Here is a 20,466-nt window from a genome sequence, read left to right on the forward strand (position 1 = left end):
TGTGTTGCACAAGACTGACAAGGATTACCCAAAAACAGACTGATTAAAAGACTTCAAGTGCTGACTGCACTTTGCTCTGTCAAAAGTGATTCAAAAGCAAAGAACATATTTCTCCCAACCTTAACGTTCATGAGCTCATCAGCATCACTAATTGGCACAAAAACAAGCACCTACACCAGTCTCAACAACCAATTTTAGTTCAGTAGGAATCATAGATCTTGCTCTGTGCACCCTCTGAAATGCACACACACAAAAAATCCGGCACCAGTTTTCTTTTTAAAGATGCAGAAAAGATCCTCTAACATTTAAAGCAAGTTCTTTTCACACCTCTCAAAATTCTATTATGGCAGGAGAACCTGGATTAAATTCTCAACAACGCATAGCTAGGTTGAGATGCCTTGAAAAACCTACTGGATTATCACAGATGAATGAGGAATCTCAGGAATATGGCTATCATCTTTTCTCCTGATTCATGAATACCTGCAACAGTTACTGAAGAAACCATAAGGACAGCATTTGCTGGAACTAACTCCTATAACTACTCAACAACAGTGCTCAATTTTTAAGTGAAGGAAAATCCAGTAAGAACTGAATCTCAAGACATAAACAATGACAATAACCAAGTAAGCCATTGATTCTGAGTACAGATATCATTAAATGTGTATTGACTACACAAATCAGTGAACAGTAAAAAAAGAACTGAGCGTGACTGGAAAAAACACACATAACAAGAACAGCCCAGGCAGTAGCATCCTGATACAATTTACTGATTTTCTTAATTAAAAAAAACACAAAACTTTGAAATGGATATGACCATAAACAAAATACAAACAGATGATTTGCTGAGCAAAACAGAAGTATTCCCAATCAGTCTATGAATGGATATCCTTATGCGGTCAGAACACTTATCTGAATCATAGTCCCCTTAACAAAAACCAACATCTTTCAGTGTTTATTGGTGATTTCCCAAGGATCAGCAGCTATGAGGGCAACAATTTAAATATTTAAGATACCTCCATCAAATGCAATTAGCCAAAAGCAGCTGGAACTTCAGCTGGATTAACTGTATAAAACAAGGTGAACTCAAGCAGTCCAGTACCTGCCTCATTATTTTTGGACTTGGTTTTTCATTTTACATACCAAAGGCAACAAAAGCTGTAGATCTTCTATATGGACGGAAGGTTTTTTTAGTACAACACAGTACGCATATAACACAGATAGCAGCAAGGAAACTTTGAGTGTTGATTTTTTTTTTTTCTTTCTGTTTTTCAAAAGCAGGAAAGTGCTTCAGAGCTCTGGAAAAGCGAGCAAGGTCAGAACTCCTCATGGACGTTACGTGCATAGTCCATAAGTTTGCTGCCTGTGAAGTATTCGCTGTATTTCAGGATCTCCTCCAGCTCTAAGTGATGGTTTTGATTTTCATCTGCAACGGCTATCATTTGCTTCGCTTCATTTAGGGCATTGTATTCATTCATAGGATCCATATATTCCTAGAACAAGAAAATTATCAGCAATCACTACAAACACGTATGTCTTCTGGTAGATACTTCAGAATTATTCAGAAAAAATCCCTACATCCGCATACAAGTCTAAAGATGCCATGAACTAGAATCCAGACTTAAAAACATAATTTTAAGGTAAGAAAAACACCCTGAAAGGCGCTAGATCTCTGCTATTCTCTAGTCTGTGAGGCCCCAGGGCTACTTCGTTTTACTTTTGAATTTATATTTTTTTTAAATGAACATATCGCCAGTTACTTGTTTTGTAAGTATGACTCATTGTCCCATTAAATGAAATCCGTGGCTTATTTTCATGCACTGCATATCCATACGAGCATTTCTACATTACACAGAAAACAAACACTAAAAGCATACCTACGAGCAATAGCAATGCTAGGAAAAGTCCTTCTCTTCCAAGAAAAAGCATTACAACATCCTTCCTCCGAGCACCACTGAACAGTACTACAGCCCAAGATTTGGTAGACTGCTAGTTCAAGTATTTCTGGACTTCACGATCTCTAGGTTCTTTACTATGAGAGTGGTGAGGTGCTGGAACAGCTGCCCAGAGAGGCTGTGGATGCCCTGTCCATCCCTGGAGCTGTTCAAGGCCAGGTTGGATGGGACCCTGGGCAGGTATGAAATGTGGAGGTTGATGGCCCTGCGTATGGCAAGGGGTTGGAGATTTGTGATCCCTGAGGTCCCTTCCAACCCTGGCCATTCTGTGATTCTGTGATCTCTAAAGCAGTCTCAATCCTGTATTTAAAAAACACCTACTGATTTTACGAACACTAGAACTATTTGATGGAGACTTACCTCCAGCTCCTCCATTGTGACAATACCATCATGGTTAGCATCAATGACCTCCTCAAATTCCTTCCTTCTGTCTTTTACCCAATCATCATCAATGTCTTGAGCTTGCTGGTTCTCTACAGTACCGACAGGTAATGAAATGAACTCTGAAAGGGTAAGTTTCTTATCTCCATCTTGATCTACAACAGAAACACACAGTAACTGAAACTTACCTGTTTAATGTCTATTAGACATTTAGTCTATTACATTAGTGATACAGTTGGCCTGGTTTCCACAGTCCACAATCCTGGCTATGCCACAGAAGAACTGGCTACCTTTTGTAACTTGGGTTAGCAGAAAGCTCTATTATGGCACCCACACAGTGTTTTAGAACCTGTCAGTATGCAAAAAACAAAGTACTCAGCTGTTTCTGAAAGACACACCAGTTGGCAGGCTGGGGATTGATTTTATAGTTGCCGTTCATTTTCATTTATTTATTTTTAATTAATCTGTTGTTAATCTGTTGTGTTTGACAGCTGTATCCAGCCTTCTATTAGGTTCAAGTAAAACTCCATCTTTATCAAATCAACTACTCGCTAAGTAGGAGTTCACTTATTTATTCTTTTTTTTTTCCTCCAAGCATGCCTAACTATTGACTCTATAGGAAAAATATTAGTGGAAATATCGGTGAAAACCTCAACCATGTATTTCCACTTTCAGCAGCATATATCAAAATTCTTACATGGTTGCTATGCTGCAGAAATATAAAGCAAGTATTGCCTCCTCAGAGCATTCACATCAATATTTTACAATATTTTAATATTCATCAGCTGCTTTCTCCTATTGCTACAGAGACCCTACAGAGCAGCAGCACTGTAGTGTGGTGTCAGCTGAGCTGCTCTGTAAGAAGCACTAAGAATACCTTTGTAATATATAATGCTGTGCTGCTCTCTAACAAGCAGAGGTTAAATCTAGTCTTGAATAATATACAGACAACTCTACAGAGATGCCAGCATTTATGCTAATGGTATATGTATAGAGCAGAATAAACAACAAATGCCAAAATTCCAGACTGAGCCATGACATTACAGTGATCTAACACCTCCCAAGAAAACATCTATTAAAATGGTGTACCCAAATCTCGGATGATTTCTTTGACCATAAACTTCAGCATTCCCCTGCTGTGCTCTGGATGAAGAAAGGATAAGAACTCTTCCTCATTCAATAACATATCAGGAGGTGGGTTGTCAGCTTGGTACCACCGATCCTTCAGGTTATCCAAAACTTCCTGTGCTAGAAATTTAAAAAGATTAAAACCATACGTTTAACCTATTCAGTTTTTTAAATATATCACCATCTATTAATTATTGTTTAAACAAGGATGACCTATGAACCAGTTACTTCATATCTCAACTTCCAAGGAAAACTGAAGCAGCGTCACGTACTTCAGCCTAAATATTTGAATTGTTGGAACTGTAAGAGATTTGAGAGGGTAACTCTACAAGAGAAATACAGATGTTATACAAAGCATCAGAAAATACATTTGGTTTCCAGTTAATTCAGGATATCTATTCTGTATCAAAAAGCACGGGTCTTGTTTCTTAGTAAAATGAAGATGAATATTTCTGCTACAAAGAACAAACATAAGTCCAAGTACCCACATAAAAATAAACACATCAGCACCAGTAATTGTTTTACAACTTCAGCTATTTCATCTTACATCATGCTAACAAGCATTTTTAAAGTGAAATTTTCCTAAATTCAAACGAGGTTCATAATTTAAACATGAGTTTCCACTAAAACCACACCAGTGACTTGATGAAAAGCCACCCTGCAGCCCACAGCACAAACATTACATGCAGCAGTGGTCCTGAACATAACCAAACAGGAAAACAATACCTGTGCAGAGCATTCTCTCTCTGCTGTAGGCATTTTCTAAATGACACATTGGAAAAAAAAATACAATCTGTGGCACGCCATATCTGTAAGATGTACTAACAAACATGAAAAATGAAGCACTAGTATTTCACAAGCTGTAAAGCAGCTCTGAAGGACCACAGTCACTGTATAACATACATGTATTTAATTTAATAAGCTGTCTTTGGTATCTCCAGCATGCTTTTGGTTGCATGAGTTAGTATAGAAAAAGAAGAGGCATGGTAGCATCTACACTTCTTTTGAAATGATAGTTGCAATCACAAGTTAAGCCTTCAGTACGTGGTGTTTTTCTTTTATGTGAAGAGTGAGGAAATTCTTTGGACTCCTAATATGAATCTCAAAGTCAGTCTGCAAATGGAAAGATTTAGTTATTTCAAAAACATCAGTTAGCACTGGATAATCAGATTATGAAACATTAGAAGTCATAAGACAGCCTTCCCCCTTTGCCTGCTTTTCAAGTCCTTTATGAAATTCAACTGTCACTGATCAGTGGAAACCACAATTATCTGTGTAAGCTAAATCTAGTTGTGTCCCCAGATTTGACCTGACTTCTAAACTGTAGTGTGCCAGAGATCATCGTCAGCTTCCACCTAAAATCCAGGCCGTGCCTTGATTCCCATGTTCAGTTATTTTCTATTGTACAGACATTGAAAGTACTTTCACACAGCACTAGAGAACAAAAATAAGCTTTGCCTATCATCTTCAGCTAGCAATAGAGTTAATTTAGTTTTCCCAAATAAGCCTTGTTACCCAGGTAGAAAAATTATATACACAGTTCCAATATTCAGTAAATCTTTTATCTGATGAGCATTCTTGTAAACTATAGCTATTAACCACATTGCCATAGAACATGCTGCACAGGTGTTTTCCCTGCCATAGGACTCAAAGGCCCATTTGCATTTTAGTTGCTTTTTGATAAGTGGAAAATAAAACCCATTTTTAAATGACTAATTCCCGCAAGGAAAGGCTAAGGCTCAATGCTTTACTTAACAATAAATTTGAATACTCTTAGATGTGGGCAGGTTAATCTCAAGCATTGCCATGTTTGTAACAAGTCAGATTCAAATGAAAGTTTCAAAAGCAGTAAGGAAGAAATGATAAATTTCACTAATCTGAAAAATCTCTCAGTAGAGAACTTAAATGAAACATGAAACAACTGTTAGGTAACCTTCTGCTATTAACTTCTAGAATCCTTTGCAGTGCCTGTTTGAACAGAACACCATCTGACATACATAGATACCTACTATTTCTGCATACATACTCCTCCTCAGTTTTAGAGCAGAAATCAGGTATTTCCAGCTACTTGCCAGCTGAAGCAACAGGGAAGCTGGTACTCCAGGTAACAATGCAATGGTCCACAGATAAGACACGTTAACGAACTTCAGCAGTCCATTAAACACAGATACCTGGAACTGCTCAAATAGGAAGTAACAAATATGGAACCAACGTTTTCAGCGTTAAATATTTGTATCAGGAGTGCTGGGAGTGCAGATTTGATTTGGAAACAATTCTAGTATTTCTGCCTTATGCCTTCCACATTCTACTTTAGCAAGAGGCTGCAGAACAACCAGAATATTAGTCTTGCATTAAGAACAGTTCTGACACTCGGGCTCTAGGAAAGTAAAAGAACAGAATTAAAACAACAAACCACACTCCATCAGTCTCCACTTACTTTCTTCATCTATTTTCAGCTCTTCATTGTTTTTGATCTTCTCTGCAACCTCTTTTTCATTAAGTCCTTTACTTGCCAAGAATTTAATTTTATATTCATCCCAGGAAACATGACCTGTGAGAGAGAACCATACCTCAGACATAACTTAGTACATTCAAAAATGGGAACTTTGGGTTTCATTTCTGAACAAGACCATCACAATAAACTTTATGAACAGTTACATGAAAACTACCACCTGATTCATTTTCCTGTTTCCTCACTGCAGACAAGCCTTGTGAAAATAATCTATTTATGTCAGAGGCAGAAGAAATACTTATCTTACCATCACCATCAGGGTCCACAGCTCGGAAATGCATTTTATTCTCTTCTACAGCTTCCTGGAAATGTTCATCTGTCTTTTCCATGATCCAGCGCTGCATCTCTTTAGCACTTATCTTTTTATCATTATCTATATCCACTCTGTGAAAGAAAAGCAAACAAGATTTACCTCTATTTTTTTTAAGTTGAAGGGATTATATATAGGATTAATGCAGAAGACTGTATGGACTCTGGGCTTACAGCAGAAAAGCACACAAGAGAAAGCTCCCTTGTTTTTCACATCCATCTTCCTACAAGCAGGTACAGCTAGCTAACTACCTAGTTCCAAAACATTCTACCATGTTTCACTTTGCTGTACCTTAACTCATTTTCATACTACGTTTTTGAGTACATTTTTAGAGGGAACTACAAATACTGATGATACCCTAATGGTTCAGAATTGGCAACTGCCAGCTCTTGCAGACTTTCACTACTGTGACAAATTTCTACCCTAAAAATCTCCCAAACCAGTAACTCCCTCTCAACTTATCTCTTTCCAAATCCTTTTTTCCATGTTTTTCCAAGGTCTGTGAAGCTTACAGATAAGCTGCCTTTACACGTCTGCCTCGATCACATCATATTTTTTGCAACCATTAAGAACAATGGAAAACTGAGGTGAACATCCTTGGTGCAAGGACTTAAGAATTTCACACTTTGTAGACATTATAAGTGGGGGAAAACAAAATCAAGTTGCCTTGATGACTCCTTGATCTCTGGTAACACACTACAGGCAGTACACTTTAATTCTTAAACGGGCACATTGCAAAAGCTTTGCCCATAGATTTGTTCCCATTTTTAGTTCCCATTTTAAATTTTAGTGCTAGCAGGCTCACTTTGCTCTGTTAAAATACACACCTGTACTGTGCTATCGAGCAACACTGCTACACCTGTTGAGAAGCACTTATGCTGACAATTTAGTCAGTGAGATGAATAAAAGATGTGTCCAACCTGACAATCCACTGTTCTACTCCATGTACTAGAGTACCAAGACAGAAAGACTGCCAAATGAGCAATGCCATTAATACTTATTTCATTAAGGTGAACATAAAAATAACAGTTGAACAAAGACAATATCCTGCCACTTCAGGGGCTTTTTTTTTTGCATATGATTATTTAATTACAAAAAAGGTAACAATGTTTAAAACTGAAATCAGTAACATTTAAAAGGCAAGACTCTATTTAAAGCAAAACAAAACCACTCTGATTCAAACAGATAAAGCTGCCAAGTTGTTTTTTCTTTAGATTGAACTAGTCTTAACACTATTTGAAGCGTTATCACTGAAACTCAAGCTATTAAATATGAACGCATTTAAATGTCACCTAAATGTTAAAGGCTTAAGACAAATAACAAGCCTAGCATCTAATCTTCTGAAACACATTATCACTGTTTTTAAATATTGTAAACACATTTCGACCTATTTATGCATAGACTCAGCAACTTTTCACCAAACAGCAAGATCAGTACAATGGTCATGTTCCACTTGCGTGCACTCACCAGGTGAACAATGGGGGTTTTGATACAGAATAGGTGCTAACAAATGAGAAGGGAAAACAAAGCGTTTTCCACTTCTATGTTTTATGCTGTAGTTTCTTCGGATCAAAGTTCTCAAAGTTGCTGCTTCCCCATTGTAAGTAAGAAGAAAGGTAAAAAAAAGCATCTCAGTTAATGCTCTTCTAGCTCATGAAAGTACACCATTGTTCTGCTAGCACAGTACAAATCAGAGCCAGAAAACATAACTTGATCAAACTTCCCGTAGAAGAATGATCAGTAGATCTCTGATTGAAAGCACCATCTCAGGACTGCAGGAACCCTGGGCTGTCTTGCACTATTTCCTGACCTGGCAGATAAGAAGGTTTCTACAAAGCCCTTCTTTTGGTACAAAGAACAGCTGTTAAACACTTGTGTCCCATTTCTCATGCACAAGCCATTAAAAATGAGACTTCCGTGGCCACCTGTCAAAAGGTCTGAAAGTTTCATTAATAAACAGCTGGCCACTCAGATGTGCAGATTCACGCTTTCAGGTTTCTCAATGACAACAACGCAACATGAGGGGAGCGAGGCAGCAGCGTGCTCACCTACAGAGCCAAAGAAAAGGCATGCCTTGATCACCAAGTACAGACTGCTTTACAGTTGGTTTCTGCTGCATCCAAATAATGAAAAATTGATCCAGAAAATGATTTTAAAAACTGGAAGTCAAAGGGAAGTGCTACTTAAATCACAGGAGATACAAAAAAGTGATCAGATGCGTATTGCCTGATTTGTACTTGTAATTTTGTTAGAAAAACACATTACTTAAAACCTTTCAAAAGCACAAAATACTCTTTTCTAACTGAACAATACAGCACCTTAATCAAAACAGAATATATCTAAAACAAAACAGCCTAGAACACTTCCATTAGAAATGCAAACTCTATCATGCTATGAGACAAACTTGGAACTAGGCAAGGGAGCATGGGAAAGAGGGATGTGGAATGGCAGAACCAGCATGTACAGCCTAAAAAAAATCCATTAACATTAAATAAAGGAAAAACATGTCTGTACGTGGTAGTAGTCAACAAGAAGATGCATTTAAACTTCTGACCTCACTTATTACCATCAAGACAAGGCACTCAGCTGACACCAAGATTTCTGTTTACAAAACAAAAACTGGAGCTGTAAGGCACTGAAAACATCAGCAAAATGCAAATCATAGGAGGGCACTCATCTTCCAAACTCATAAAAGCAATTCCATCATCGAAGACACTGACTGAAAAGCCATGCATATTACACTACCAGACAAAACTCATGAGTTTATCAGTTTGAATTTATGAACTTGAATTAGTACAGAGGAGATGTGACTCAATTTACAAGATAACTTGCCGTTAAAACCAAGGCTCACCAAACTGAATTCCAGAACCCACTGCAGTTGATTTCACAGAATCAGTGAACAACTTAGATTGGAAGCAACCTCAAAATCATCCAGATTCACCCCTGCTGGTATGGGTGAGGTCATCAACCACTATATCAGACACTAGATCAGGTTGCTCAGTGACTTAGTGAAATCAACATCACCATAAATAGGTTCAATTGCTTTCAACATCCTTCCTCCTCTTCCTTTCCTCCCATAAAGGCCCAGCTACGTATGCCAAGCTGCAAGAAAATTATTTATAGATTTCCAGCTCATTTAAGTAGAGACTTCAGCTTTCCTTCCCCTTCCTCATGTCACTTAAGACCCTCTCACACACCTGCTTTGCCTGAAGGTACCAAACACCTGCTCTTGGCAGGGAATGAAGACTACAAGATGTACCTCAGATTGCACCATGCCCTAGCTTCACAGGGCATGTATGTGCAATCTACGTGCAAGTATGCACTCACTTGTAACAAGTCACTTCTGCAAACAACTAAGGCTTGCCCTCCCAGTAAACAGTGACTTCTGAAACTGAAATACAGAATTATGAAATCCTCTTGCTCTTCCAGTAGCATGTAAGAGCTTGAAAAACATTTGGGAAGCTTTTCTTCCGTGTTTTGCCTTTATTTTCAGTAACTCTATTAGATAAGGCTTAATGCTTTGAATTGAGTACCTTCTCTCACACTGGTACACCACTATCAAAGCTTTCATTAACTGAAAACAAGTGGAGGTTTTCTTTAAGCCTTGAAATAAAACATTTCCACAGCACCTGTACACCTGTGACTCACCAGCTTTTCCCAAATGCATTTCTCTTCACTCAGCTTTGAGGAGAACGTCTAGAAAACAAATTCCTTACAATGTATCTATGCATTTCTAATTATCTGACAGAATGCAATTTCAAGTAATGAATTAAGTCAATGTGAAATCCAATCGCTTTAAGCTGCCAAAAACAGCCTCTTTTGTAACACACACACACAAATGAAGGTAGCTTGTAATTGTGAATGCCATATTACTAACCACCACCTGAATGTTTCCAATAAACATACGGCAGTAAAGAAACTGAAAGCTTCTCACCACAATCTTGCTATTTACATTTGTATATATCCTAACAATAAAGCCAACGGTCTGAACACCAAACCACGTAGTAAAGCACTGCAAATAGACACGGCAGCCTGGTTGTCCTACTTGCTTTGATTGTTTTTGTTCACAAGAGCACAAGTTAAAAAGAATAAAAACTTAAAAAGCAGTGTTGATTGGTCCCTTTTTCCTCTGCTAATAAAAAGGTCACAGAAAAAAAAGTTCTGCTGAGTCTTCTCATTTCATCTCAAGTATACAAACATCATCGCATCAACATTACCAGGGTAATCTGTTACAAAAATAATCCTCAATAGCAATCATGGAAGATAAAGCTAACTCTGCCATCTAGTGGTGCTGTGGTTCAACCTGGCAGCAGCTCAGCACTGCACACCTGCTTGCTCATTCCCTCCAGGTGAGATGGGGAGGAGAATTGAAAAGATGCCAGTGCAAGAACTCATGGGCTGACACAAAGACAGTTTAACAGGTAAAGCAAAAGCTTAGCTCTGCTTTTCTTACAGACAAGGCATTCACTCACTACTTCCTATCTGCAGGTGGGTACCCAGCCACTTCCAGGAAAGCTGGGCTCATTGCACACAACAGTTTCTCAGAAAGATAAATATAATCACTCCAAACTTACAGCAGAGCAATGCAGTGTATTAGTGCTGGCACAAAATCCTCTCTCAAGTCACTGCACAGGCATCCTACCATTTGGAAGCTCTTCCTTACTAATTCATTAGTCTACATTACAGATGAAATACATTATTCACTAAGAAACTAGGAAAAATAATACTAGTTTTCTCATTTAAAGTGGCTATACAGATATTTTTACAAAGAAACAATACATTTATTCATAAAATTCACTAGGTCACAGCATCAATCCTGAACGAATACTGCTTGCAACTCCCAACACTGACATTCTTACTTCTACAAATGCTTTATACAAGCAGGTTACTACCTACAAACACACTGCTCACGGAATAATGCCTCCCTCACACATCATTACATTTTTTAAATAGTATATAGAAATTTACAAATTTTACTCTGAAGCTTACTTGGAAAAAATGACCATGAGCTTCTTCCTGTTTTTCCTCGGTTCTGAGTCTTCCTCAAACTCTTCCATTTCTTTTCCCAGAAAAACTTCTTGATGAAATTCTTTGTTGAGATGTCCATCCATCTCCATTTTGACCCCATTCAGGTGATCTGGAGGCAAGATCTCATTCTCATCCTTACTGTCAGCTGGCTTCTCTTTGAGGGCCGAATTATTTGCAGGCCTTGCATAAACATCCATCAAAAGAAATACAAACAGAAGGGACAAATACAGAGATCCCAAACTGCAGAGGAAGGCCTGCCTTGACATCATTGTTTTTCCTTTTTATTCAAAATATTGGCTGATTAAATAATCTAAAAACAAAAAGGAAAAAACACATGCAAGTTAAAAACTGCATCATGTCATTAATAAAGCTTCTCCCCAAGCTCAGAACAACACATAATGGCCCGGATTGGAAAGGACCTCAAGGATTATGAATCTCCAAACCCCATACCACACGCAGGGCCACCAACCGACACATTTCATACCACACCAGGCTGCCCAGGGCCCCATCCAACCTGGCCTTGAACATGTCCAGGGATGGACAAGGCATCCACAGCCTCTCTGGGCAGCTGTTCCAGTACCTCACCACTCTCATAGCAAAGAACTTCCCCCTGACATCCAACCTAAATCCTCCCTCCTTCAACTTCAAACCATTTCTCCTTGTCATGCTGTTATCTACCCTTTCAAAGAGTTGACTCCTCTCCTTATAGGCTCCCTTTAGGTACTGAAAGGCTGCAATGAGGTCACCCTGCAGCCGCCTTTTCTCCAGGCTGAACAAACCCAGTTCCCTCAGTCTGTCTTTGCAGGGGAGGTGCTCCAGCCCTCTGATCATCTTTGTGGCTCTCCTCTGGACCTTCTCCAACAGCTCCCTGCCTTTCTTGTACTGGGGGCTCCAGACCTGGACACAGTCCTCCAGATGAGGCCTCACAACAGCAGAAGATGAGCAAATATACTGAAAGAACAGGCTCCCTGGGGAGAGCACTGGGCTCACACTGGGGCCCTGGGCAGTCTGACCTGGTGGGGGCAGGGGGTTGAAAATTGATGGGTTTTAGGGGTCGTTTCCAACCCAAACCATTCTAAGATTCTGTGAACATAAAGCCATGTTAAAGAAAACATATACAACAAGAAACTGAACTGCATCAGAGTTCAGCCTGCACGGCTGTACTCTCTATCAGAGGACTTTGGATTGCTAATGGCCTCACTGCCAGGAGCACCAACCCTCAGGTACTCTGGAGGAGCTGATCTGAGAGCTACAACGCAGAGGCAGCTCAAAGCACGGCGGCCTCAGCATCGCCTCTGTAGAAAGGCAGAACAGCAGAGAGGTGTTTGACGGGAACACAGCGACAAGCCGACAGCGCAGAGCAGCAGCACGGGGCAGACACGCCTCCCGCCACCTGCCTGCTGCTGAGGGAAAATCGCTGCCACGTACGAATTCGAAGGCCTCAGAGACGGGGAATAAACCCCACAGCCCTCACACGGACACACAACCGCGAGGCAGAACCGGAGGACGCGCCCAGCCCGGCTGGGACTCGCGCCCTGAGCGGCGACCGTTAAATCTCCTCAGGAGGAGGGCGCTGCCCCAACGCTGCCATGCCCTCAGAACCGTGACAGAGCGATCCTCTGCAGCCTCACCAACCACCCCGTCTCACAGCTCCGGTACCTGTAAGGGATGCGGCGGCTCCTCATGCCCGGCCCGTCTCCCTCCAGCACAGCAAAAACATACAAACAAACCGCCGGCCCGCTCCCCCCCACAGGAGGTTACAGACACACAGAGGCGACCGGGACGAACGAGCGCTGCGCCGGAAGTGCATCAGACGCCGTGCGTGAGGGGCGGTGGCCGCCATCTTGGAGCCGGGCGGGAGGCGCGCTGAGGGCGTTTCGGCCGCCATTTCCCCTCCTGGCTCAGCCCCTTGCTGCCAGATTTCGAGGGCTCGATAAAGACGGAAGTTAGAACCCCTACTACGATACTCATTAAGCGTATTTATTCGTGCGCTGCTGGTAACTCTTGTGAAACGAGACCGTCGTTTACCCAGCTAACACATCAATGAGCTCCGCCCGCCCCCTCAGCGCCCGCCTCAGCGGCCTACGTGGCGCGGCGCGCCCTCAACCAAAATGGCGGCGCCAGGGCTTCGCCTGCCCTGCTGCAAGATGGCTGCCGCCGTGCGCCGCCGTGTGTGGGCCGGGGCGGGAGGCGGGGCCGCGCCACACGGCGGCGGCGGGCGGAGCGGCAGGGGCTTCGCGCAGCGGGGCCGCGCCGGAGGCCCAGCAGGTAGGGTGGGCCTGGGCCGGTGCTTCTCTGATTTAAAAAAAAAGAGGCTGGAAGGTGCCGTGAAGGGCAGGCATAGCGCGGTGAGGGCTCCCGCAGGAAGCTTGTCCCCTCTCAGAGGCCGTACCCCGCTCAGCTGCTGCCATTCCCGCCTAAATTTTTTGGTGTGTGTGAGGGGGGAGTCCGGGCCTCGAGGCCTGCAGGCTCCATGAAGCTGCTGCGCCTGCTGTGCCGCCACAAGACGGCCCTGGGTCTGGGTGGCCTGTCGCTCTTCGCCGTGGTCCTGCTCTACCTGGCCAAGTGCACCTCCGAGGGCCTGCGGCCGCTGCCAGCCCCCCGCGGGTTGCCCCACCAGCAGCCCCCTCTGCCATGGGGTGCCAGGGGGCCGCCCGCCATCCCGCCGCCCTCCCCTCCTCAGGAGTCGGCCTTTCTGGCGGTGCTCATCACCAGCGGCCCCAAGTACACCGAGCGCCGCAGCATCATCCGCAGCACCTGGCTGGCAGCGGCCGGCCGCCCTCCTCAGCACAGCATCTGGAGCCGTTTCGTCATCGGCACGGGTGGGCTGGGGGCTGAGGAGCTGCGGAGCCTGGAGCTGGAACAGAACCGCCATAGGGATCTCCTTCTCCTGCCGGAGCTGAAGGATTCCTACGAGAACTTGACTGCCAAAGTGCTGGCCACGTACGTCTGGTTGGATCTGCACCTTGACTTCCAGTTCGCCCTGAAGGCCGATGATGATACGTTTGTACGTTTGGATGTGCTGGTGGAAGATCTGAGAGCCAAGGAGCCACGTCGCCTCTACTGGGGCTTCTTTTCTGGCCGTGGTCGAGTGAAATCTGGCGGGAAGTGGAAAGAGAGTGCCTGGCTGCTCTGTGACTACTACCTGCCGTATGCCCTAGGTGGAGGTTATGTGCTTTCTGCAGATCTGGTGCACTATCTGCGGCTCAACAAAGACTACCTGAACATGTGGCAGAGCGAGGATGTCTCCCTGGGAGTCTGGCTGGCTCCTATCGATGTCAAAAGAGTGCACGATCCTCGTTTTGACACTGAGTATAAGTCACGGGGTTGCAACAATAAGTACATAGTAACGCATAAGCAAAGCATCGAGGACATGCTGGAAAAGCACCAGACCTTGGCTAAAGAAGGGAAGCTCTGTAAAGAAGAGGTTAAGCTCAGGCTTTCTTACATGTATGACTGGGGAGTGCCACCTTCCCAGTGTTGCCAAAGGAAGGATGGCATCCCCTGAAATTCTGAGGAAGGAAAAGGCAGATTATTACTGGACTCTCTGAGCTGGGTTACTGTTATCTGGGAGAATCCCAATAACTAGGGCTTAAAAAATTACTCAAAAGATTTTGCACGATTCCTTATGTCACAATCAATGAAACCCTGAAACTCCTGAGAGCTACTGGTGTGGCATGATGTAAAGTTGTTTATAAAAGAGAAAGATATGACAAAAACCTGGAAAGGCTCACATTACAGGATTGAAGGCAAATAGTAGGTTGCGAGATGGATAGGGCAGAATTCTGGGGGAGATAACTTGAATCAAAAGCTGCTAGAAGATTTTTAACAGGTTCTATGATATATTTGCTAAAGATCGTGGCAGGCCTTTACAGTATAAGATTGTGAAACTAACATCTGGTATTTATTTATTGGCAAAAAACAATTGTCAGTTTGGCAAGGTTTGAAAATTCAAACGCGGCCACAAATTGGTTGCTCTTGCCAGTGGGAACAGGTGTCTGTCACAAGCATTCAAGTAAGGAGAACGATTTTGCACCAGATATTTATGTTAGGGGAGGGAGAGAGTCTGTTCTTTGGAGGGTGCTCTGATTTACAAGAATAGAATTATTAGACCTTTCTATGTAATTTGTCTCTTTTTGTCATTGTTTTAAAGACATCTTGTACATAAATTATCTGGCAGCTACAAAGTAAATCCGTATTTAGAAAGCTGGATGAGTTACATACAGCATTTGGCAGGTAGAGTATATTATCTGGGGGCAAATAGTTATGCTACAAAGCTAGCTTTCAGTTGTTAGGCATAGATGGTGTTCTTAGCTTATTGTCCAAACCCAGTACGTCTGAAGCAGCATTCCTCCCAAACAGCAAATAATCCTACTGCTGCTCAGATATTGTAGCCTTCAGATTTATATTATTCTAGAGTACTTGGGTACAACATACATTAGGAGGACTAGGTCAGTGGAGGGCATTCAGAAGTCAAATGAGATTGCCCTAAATTGGATAGCTCAGATAAGAAAGCAAACTATATATAGTCAAGATTATCATTTATAGGCTGCTCTGGTTATCATTTTGAAAAAGGATGTTGTTTTTTCCATAATTTCAGCGCTGTCTGAAGACAGCCTTTTCTCCTGTTTCAGGAGCTGCACAGTGCTCTAAGGAAACAAATTCCCTGAGAGTCCCATTCCCTCTTTCTCCCCAGTAGTGTCTCCTAGTGGAACAAAACTTTAGTGAAGGTCTAAGTTACTCACTCAAGTGATATGTCAGTAAATAGGATTATTTCCCTTTGTCCTGTCTCGTCTACAAAGAATTCTAGCGCTGACAGTGCTAGTCAGCATCGAGTACAATACTGAGCAGTAAACACAGACTGGACTTTCTTGAATTGTAGAACAGATCACTTAGACAATTTCACCCTCAAACTTTTATTAGACAGTGCTGTAATTCTAACACTTTTGAATGGCAGATGCTCTAGTACACCAATATTTTTTTCCAGTAGTGCAGAGCCACTGACTTCCAATAACCTCTGTCAGCAACAGATCTTTCAGTATGAGCAGTTTTTACTTCTGTGCCTGAATGGCACGATCCCAACCATCAGTTTTACTGGTTGTTGCACGCTGCACTTTCATACAGTTCCCATGATTTCCTCCTCTCCCTGGGCTAGCGTCTGCTCTCACCTGCAGGAAGGCACAAATTGCAAAGGAAGAAAAGAAAGCATTGCCAGTATCTTTAGCCTCATTTCTTAAATTAGCAAGTTAGCAATTCGTATCAAAGGAATGGAGGATGAGATTTTGTTATTTTTCTCTTGTTTTGATTAAATTATTGGGGATTAAGAGAAGTTTTCTGCAAAGGATGATTCTCTAGTATGAAAATCTGAATGTATCCAACTTCCCTCTGAAACAAATTTAACAAATTAAGATACTGGAAATAAGTTATTTTAGCATGTGTCCATTCCAATGCATGTCCACGTATTGACAGGCAGATGTGCTTTTCATCAAGTTGTATCATTTCAAAACAATAATTTAATACTAAACAAGATTACAGGAAATTTAAATCGCTTTTAGTGTTTTATAAATACCTACTTGTTATTTGGGGTAAAGCAGTATTGTGTGTATATATGTGGTTAAATGCTTGTAATGTGAGTATTTATAAATATTGAGAACATGTTATGTGTAGGAAAAGTAAGGTAGCTAAATGTCATATTTTCAATTTGTTTACAGAATTACTTCAGTGTCCATGAGAATTGTGTATCAAGCGGTGCTTGAGATTGTTGGTGTATAGGCTGTTATTTCAAGTCCTGGGATCTGAAGAGTGGGCCAGAAATCTGCTGCATGTCTCTGGAGCTGAAGAGAGCGTGCTGCTCAGCACCTAAACCCATGTCCACATTGGTGGGAGTTGTTTACAGTGCTGACTTGGGCACTTACCTGCCCCTGACAGTTGTGACGGGGGCAACATTAAAAAAGGAGGAGTGCTGAATCTCCTTCTGATCTCTGACCCGTGGAAAACACAATGCACACAAACACTTCATAGTTGTGAAATTCTCTTGGGCAGTTTTTTACACCTTCTTTAGTTAGCTGGAGATGATCTGATACTTGAAAAACCACAATGTAACTGTTGTCTCTCTTAAGTCACGAGGAGGAGGCTGACTTCAGTGGGTCCAGCAGGTGGGTGGTGTTTTCTCTGCTACTGGGAAACAGTTTGTTGGTCTACATCAGCTATATCAGAACGGGAAGTTCTAGTGCAAAACCTGAAAACAAAATTATCCAGAAACAGATTTGTTTTTTATGGCATTCCTATTGACAGCAGCTTATTGGTACGTTGGCTTTTTGTTTTTTAAGTAGCGCTTCTGCTGGTTTCCCAATTTTCTATTCATAAACACTTTGTACTTTAAATATTATTGGTAGTGTGCAGAATAATGAGCACTTGAGCTTTTCTGGATATCAGTGATGACACTGATGCAGGTGTGTAGAGTTTATAAGTTCATACTGGTATCCACAAAGGAATACCACTGAGTCAATCTGCAAGACCATTGAGCTATTTATTATCATCAGGTTCTTCGAAAAAAATAAAATAAAATCCGGTATTTAGCCTTCTGACAGAGGTAACAAATACAAAAAGAAATTGATCATTTGTGAGATATTTTCTCCGGCTGTATCTAAATTTTGATACTGAAATATTTAAAGCTGACAATGGCATAAACTCAACTAGAACCTAGATTTTATTTGTAAGTGGTGCACAACACCTCATTCTCCTTTAGCGTGTAAGAAGGAGTAGCTGAAATCATTCAATGCTAAACAAAGGGTTCCACTAAAAACCCTCATGTTTCCAAGCATTCCTACACTTTCAATTAAAAAGCCAAACTTATAAATACCATTCCTCTAGCTGAACACTTCCTTTCCCAAGGTTTAGTCTTGTCTATGGGACGTTTGCTCAAATACAGCTCCTGCATGTCATGCTTCTGACAAACGTTACGTTTTCTGTAGTTGAAATACCTCATTTTGAACATTTCAATCTGTATTCCTTATCTGTTAACGCTGTATTTGGGGGTGGGAATCTCCATTCAGCACTAGCAGATTAAGAGCACAGCAGGGCAGGTGATTAAGGTTTGCATTTCTATTCCTTACTGTTCAGCTCCAGCATCAGAGTTGAAACATGTTCTTGCTATTGCTGCCTGCTCGACAAACTGTCAACACCTTTACTGCTCTGTGTTTAATTTAGAACATGCTGCCTGCAAGACTCCAATCTGTTGCTACACGTACCTGTGCAAGATATGCTTTTGCCCTGGAACTGGATCTCCTTTATGCCAACATAACATGCCTGCTATTACTTTCTAATACAGTCCACTTAGGTAGTGTCCAGTAAAACATGGAGCTAGAGCTGTTCCCTGTAGCCTACAGCCTGAAGCTGAAGGATGCTATGTGATAAGTGTGCCTTTATGAAACGGAATGGGGGTACTGCGCTGAGTATATTTTTAACAGTTGAATGAAATTGCACTTTTTTTTTTTTTTTTTTTCAGCTATAAACTTGCTGTTTGGGAGTAGGGAGTGGCACAGTATTTGCTCAGCATTTACATAGGGAATAAACTGCTAGAAACCTGCGATTGGTTGTGACAGCATTGGTAATTGTATAAGTATATTGTATAGGTATTTATGTCCTTCCATACATGCTGTTACTGGCCAAAGGGTCTGTGTGCTGTGATTTTTAATAAAAAAATACTTTTGCTGTAGAGGCGACTGCTTCTTTTGCTTAACAAGTATAATACAATGCTAGGATTGCTTAGTAATATGCAATCTCTTTTACAGAAATAGTAATTTCAATGGCAAATCACGTTAAAGAGATCTCGTCCATTGCAAACCTAGTACAGTAGGTAAAGCCACTTTTGAATCCCCATTTGCTCTGAGATACGTATTGAGTCATAGCAAAAGAACAATCTTCAGTTACTGGTCCCCATCAATTTCTGATGAAGGCGTGGAGAAATGGGCTGGACCAACGAAGCTGCTGGGAAGCACAATGAATTATACATTATTAGGACCTAGCTACCCTGTCTTTAAATTCTTGTCTCTGGGACACAGCGGGATCTCATTGCTCAAAGCCTCGTTACAGGCGCAGTCATCCAATTCCAAAGAAAGCTACTTCAGAAATGGTTCCAAGGCCAAATGATCTAAAGTCAAGAAAGGCACAACTGCAAAGCCTCAAACCTAAGATGAGGACTTATTTTGCTACATGATGTTAGGTGTTTGAGTTCCAACACAAACGATCAAATTGCTGTTGAAGCGAGCGTAAGGAAGAAGAGACTGACAAATATTGCAAGTCAAGGGAACTAATTCAAAGCACACCGCCCAGGTCATCTACCAAACCAGATAGACATTGGGATTTCTGCCAGTTACCGAGCAAGCTGCCTAAAAATAGGATTTATGGATCACAGAAAAATAGAGGAGCAGTCAGTGTCCAAGGGCAGGCAGGGTTTTGTTTCACAAGGCAAACACGCCAGCTCGGGCTGAAGGGACTGCTGCTGGACCACACAAGGAGCCTGCACAGGCTGAAGCTGGAAACAGCTCTTCTGGCTTATCCAGAAAGCTGCTGCCTTCCTCTGGCTGAGGAGAAAGCTGAGCAAGTCTTAACGCACAACCAGTTAGCATGAGTTCTTCCCTTCGCAATGAGGCACGCCAGAACCCTACAAATCCATTCGATTTTCATCCTGCTTGTGGCAGCAGAACCGAGCCATTCAACATCACTTTCTTACAGCAGCTTTGCCTCCATCGATAGCTTCCCCGTGGGCATTTAGGCACCCTGTGCAGACTGTCAGGAAGTTTAGTGGCAGCTGTCAGCCCCACAGGCACAAAGCAAGCTCTTTGGGTTGGTTCTCCATCAAACGCTGGGGTTATTTGCCCCAGACAGGCAACTCACACAGCAGGAGGGAAGGAAACAAACAGGGCTGAGGTGATCCCACCTGCTGAATGCCTGCAGCCAACGCACAGCACCAGGAACTCCAAGCAAGATTTCAGAGAGATTTTCTCATAATTCAAGACTCTGGAGCAGAGAAACTACACATCACGTCTCCTCTAAACGCAAACCCACCTCTTTCACAAGAGTCCAGCTAGAGGAACACTGCTCCAAGCCCACCAGTCTGAGCCCAACCATGCTCTCCCCTCTCTCCCTTGCCT

At 42.0% G+C, this 20,466-nt stretch overlaps 2 protein-coding genes across 2 annotated transcripts; one reads left to right on the top strand and one right to left on the bottom strand.

Annotated features, from left to right (window-relative positions):
• Positions 1-770: 770 nt before the first annotated feature.
• SDF4 (stromal cell derived factor 4) lies at positions 771-13,100 on the bottom strand. The gene is made up of 7 exons (XM_031613306.2): positions 12,971-13,100; positions 11,273-11,621; positions 6,221-6,357; positions 5,899-6,012; positions 3,423-3,581; positions 2,313-2,488; positions 771-1,490 (listed from the first exon to the last, which is right to left on the bottom strand). The coding sequence occupies exons 2-7, from the start codon at positions 11,578-11,580 to the stop codon at positions 1,314-1,316; spliced, it is 1,071 nt and encodes a 356-aa protein (XP_031469166.1). The 5' UTR covers positions 11,581-11,621; positions 12,971-13,100; the 3' UTR covers positions 771-1,313.
• Positions 13,101-13,221: 121 nt separating this feature from the next.
• On the top strand, positions 13,222-19,028 carry B3GALT6 (beta-1,3-galactosyltransferase 6). Its single transcript, XM_031613366.2, has one exon. It carries the CDS (start codon positions 13,785-13,787, stop codon positions 14,817-14,819), a length of 1,035 nt encoding a protein of 344 aa, XP_031469226.2. The 5' UTR covers positions 13,222-13,784; the 3' UTR covers positions 14,820-19,028.
• Positions 19,029-20,466: the final 1,438 nt, after the last annotated feature.

Source organism: Phasianus colchicus, chromosome 22 (assembly GCF_987193195.1).
Source record: "Phasianus colchicus chromosome 22, bPhaCol1.hap1.1, whole genome shotgun sequence".
NCBI classification, from domain to species: Eukaryota; Metazoa; Chordata; class Aves; order Galliformes; family Phasianidae; genus Phasianus; species Phasianus colchicus.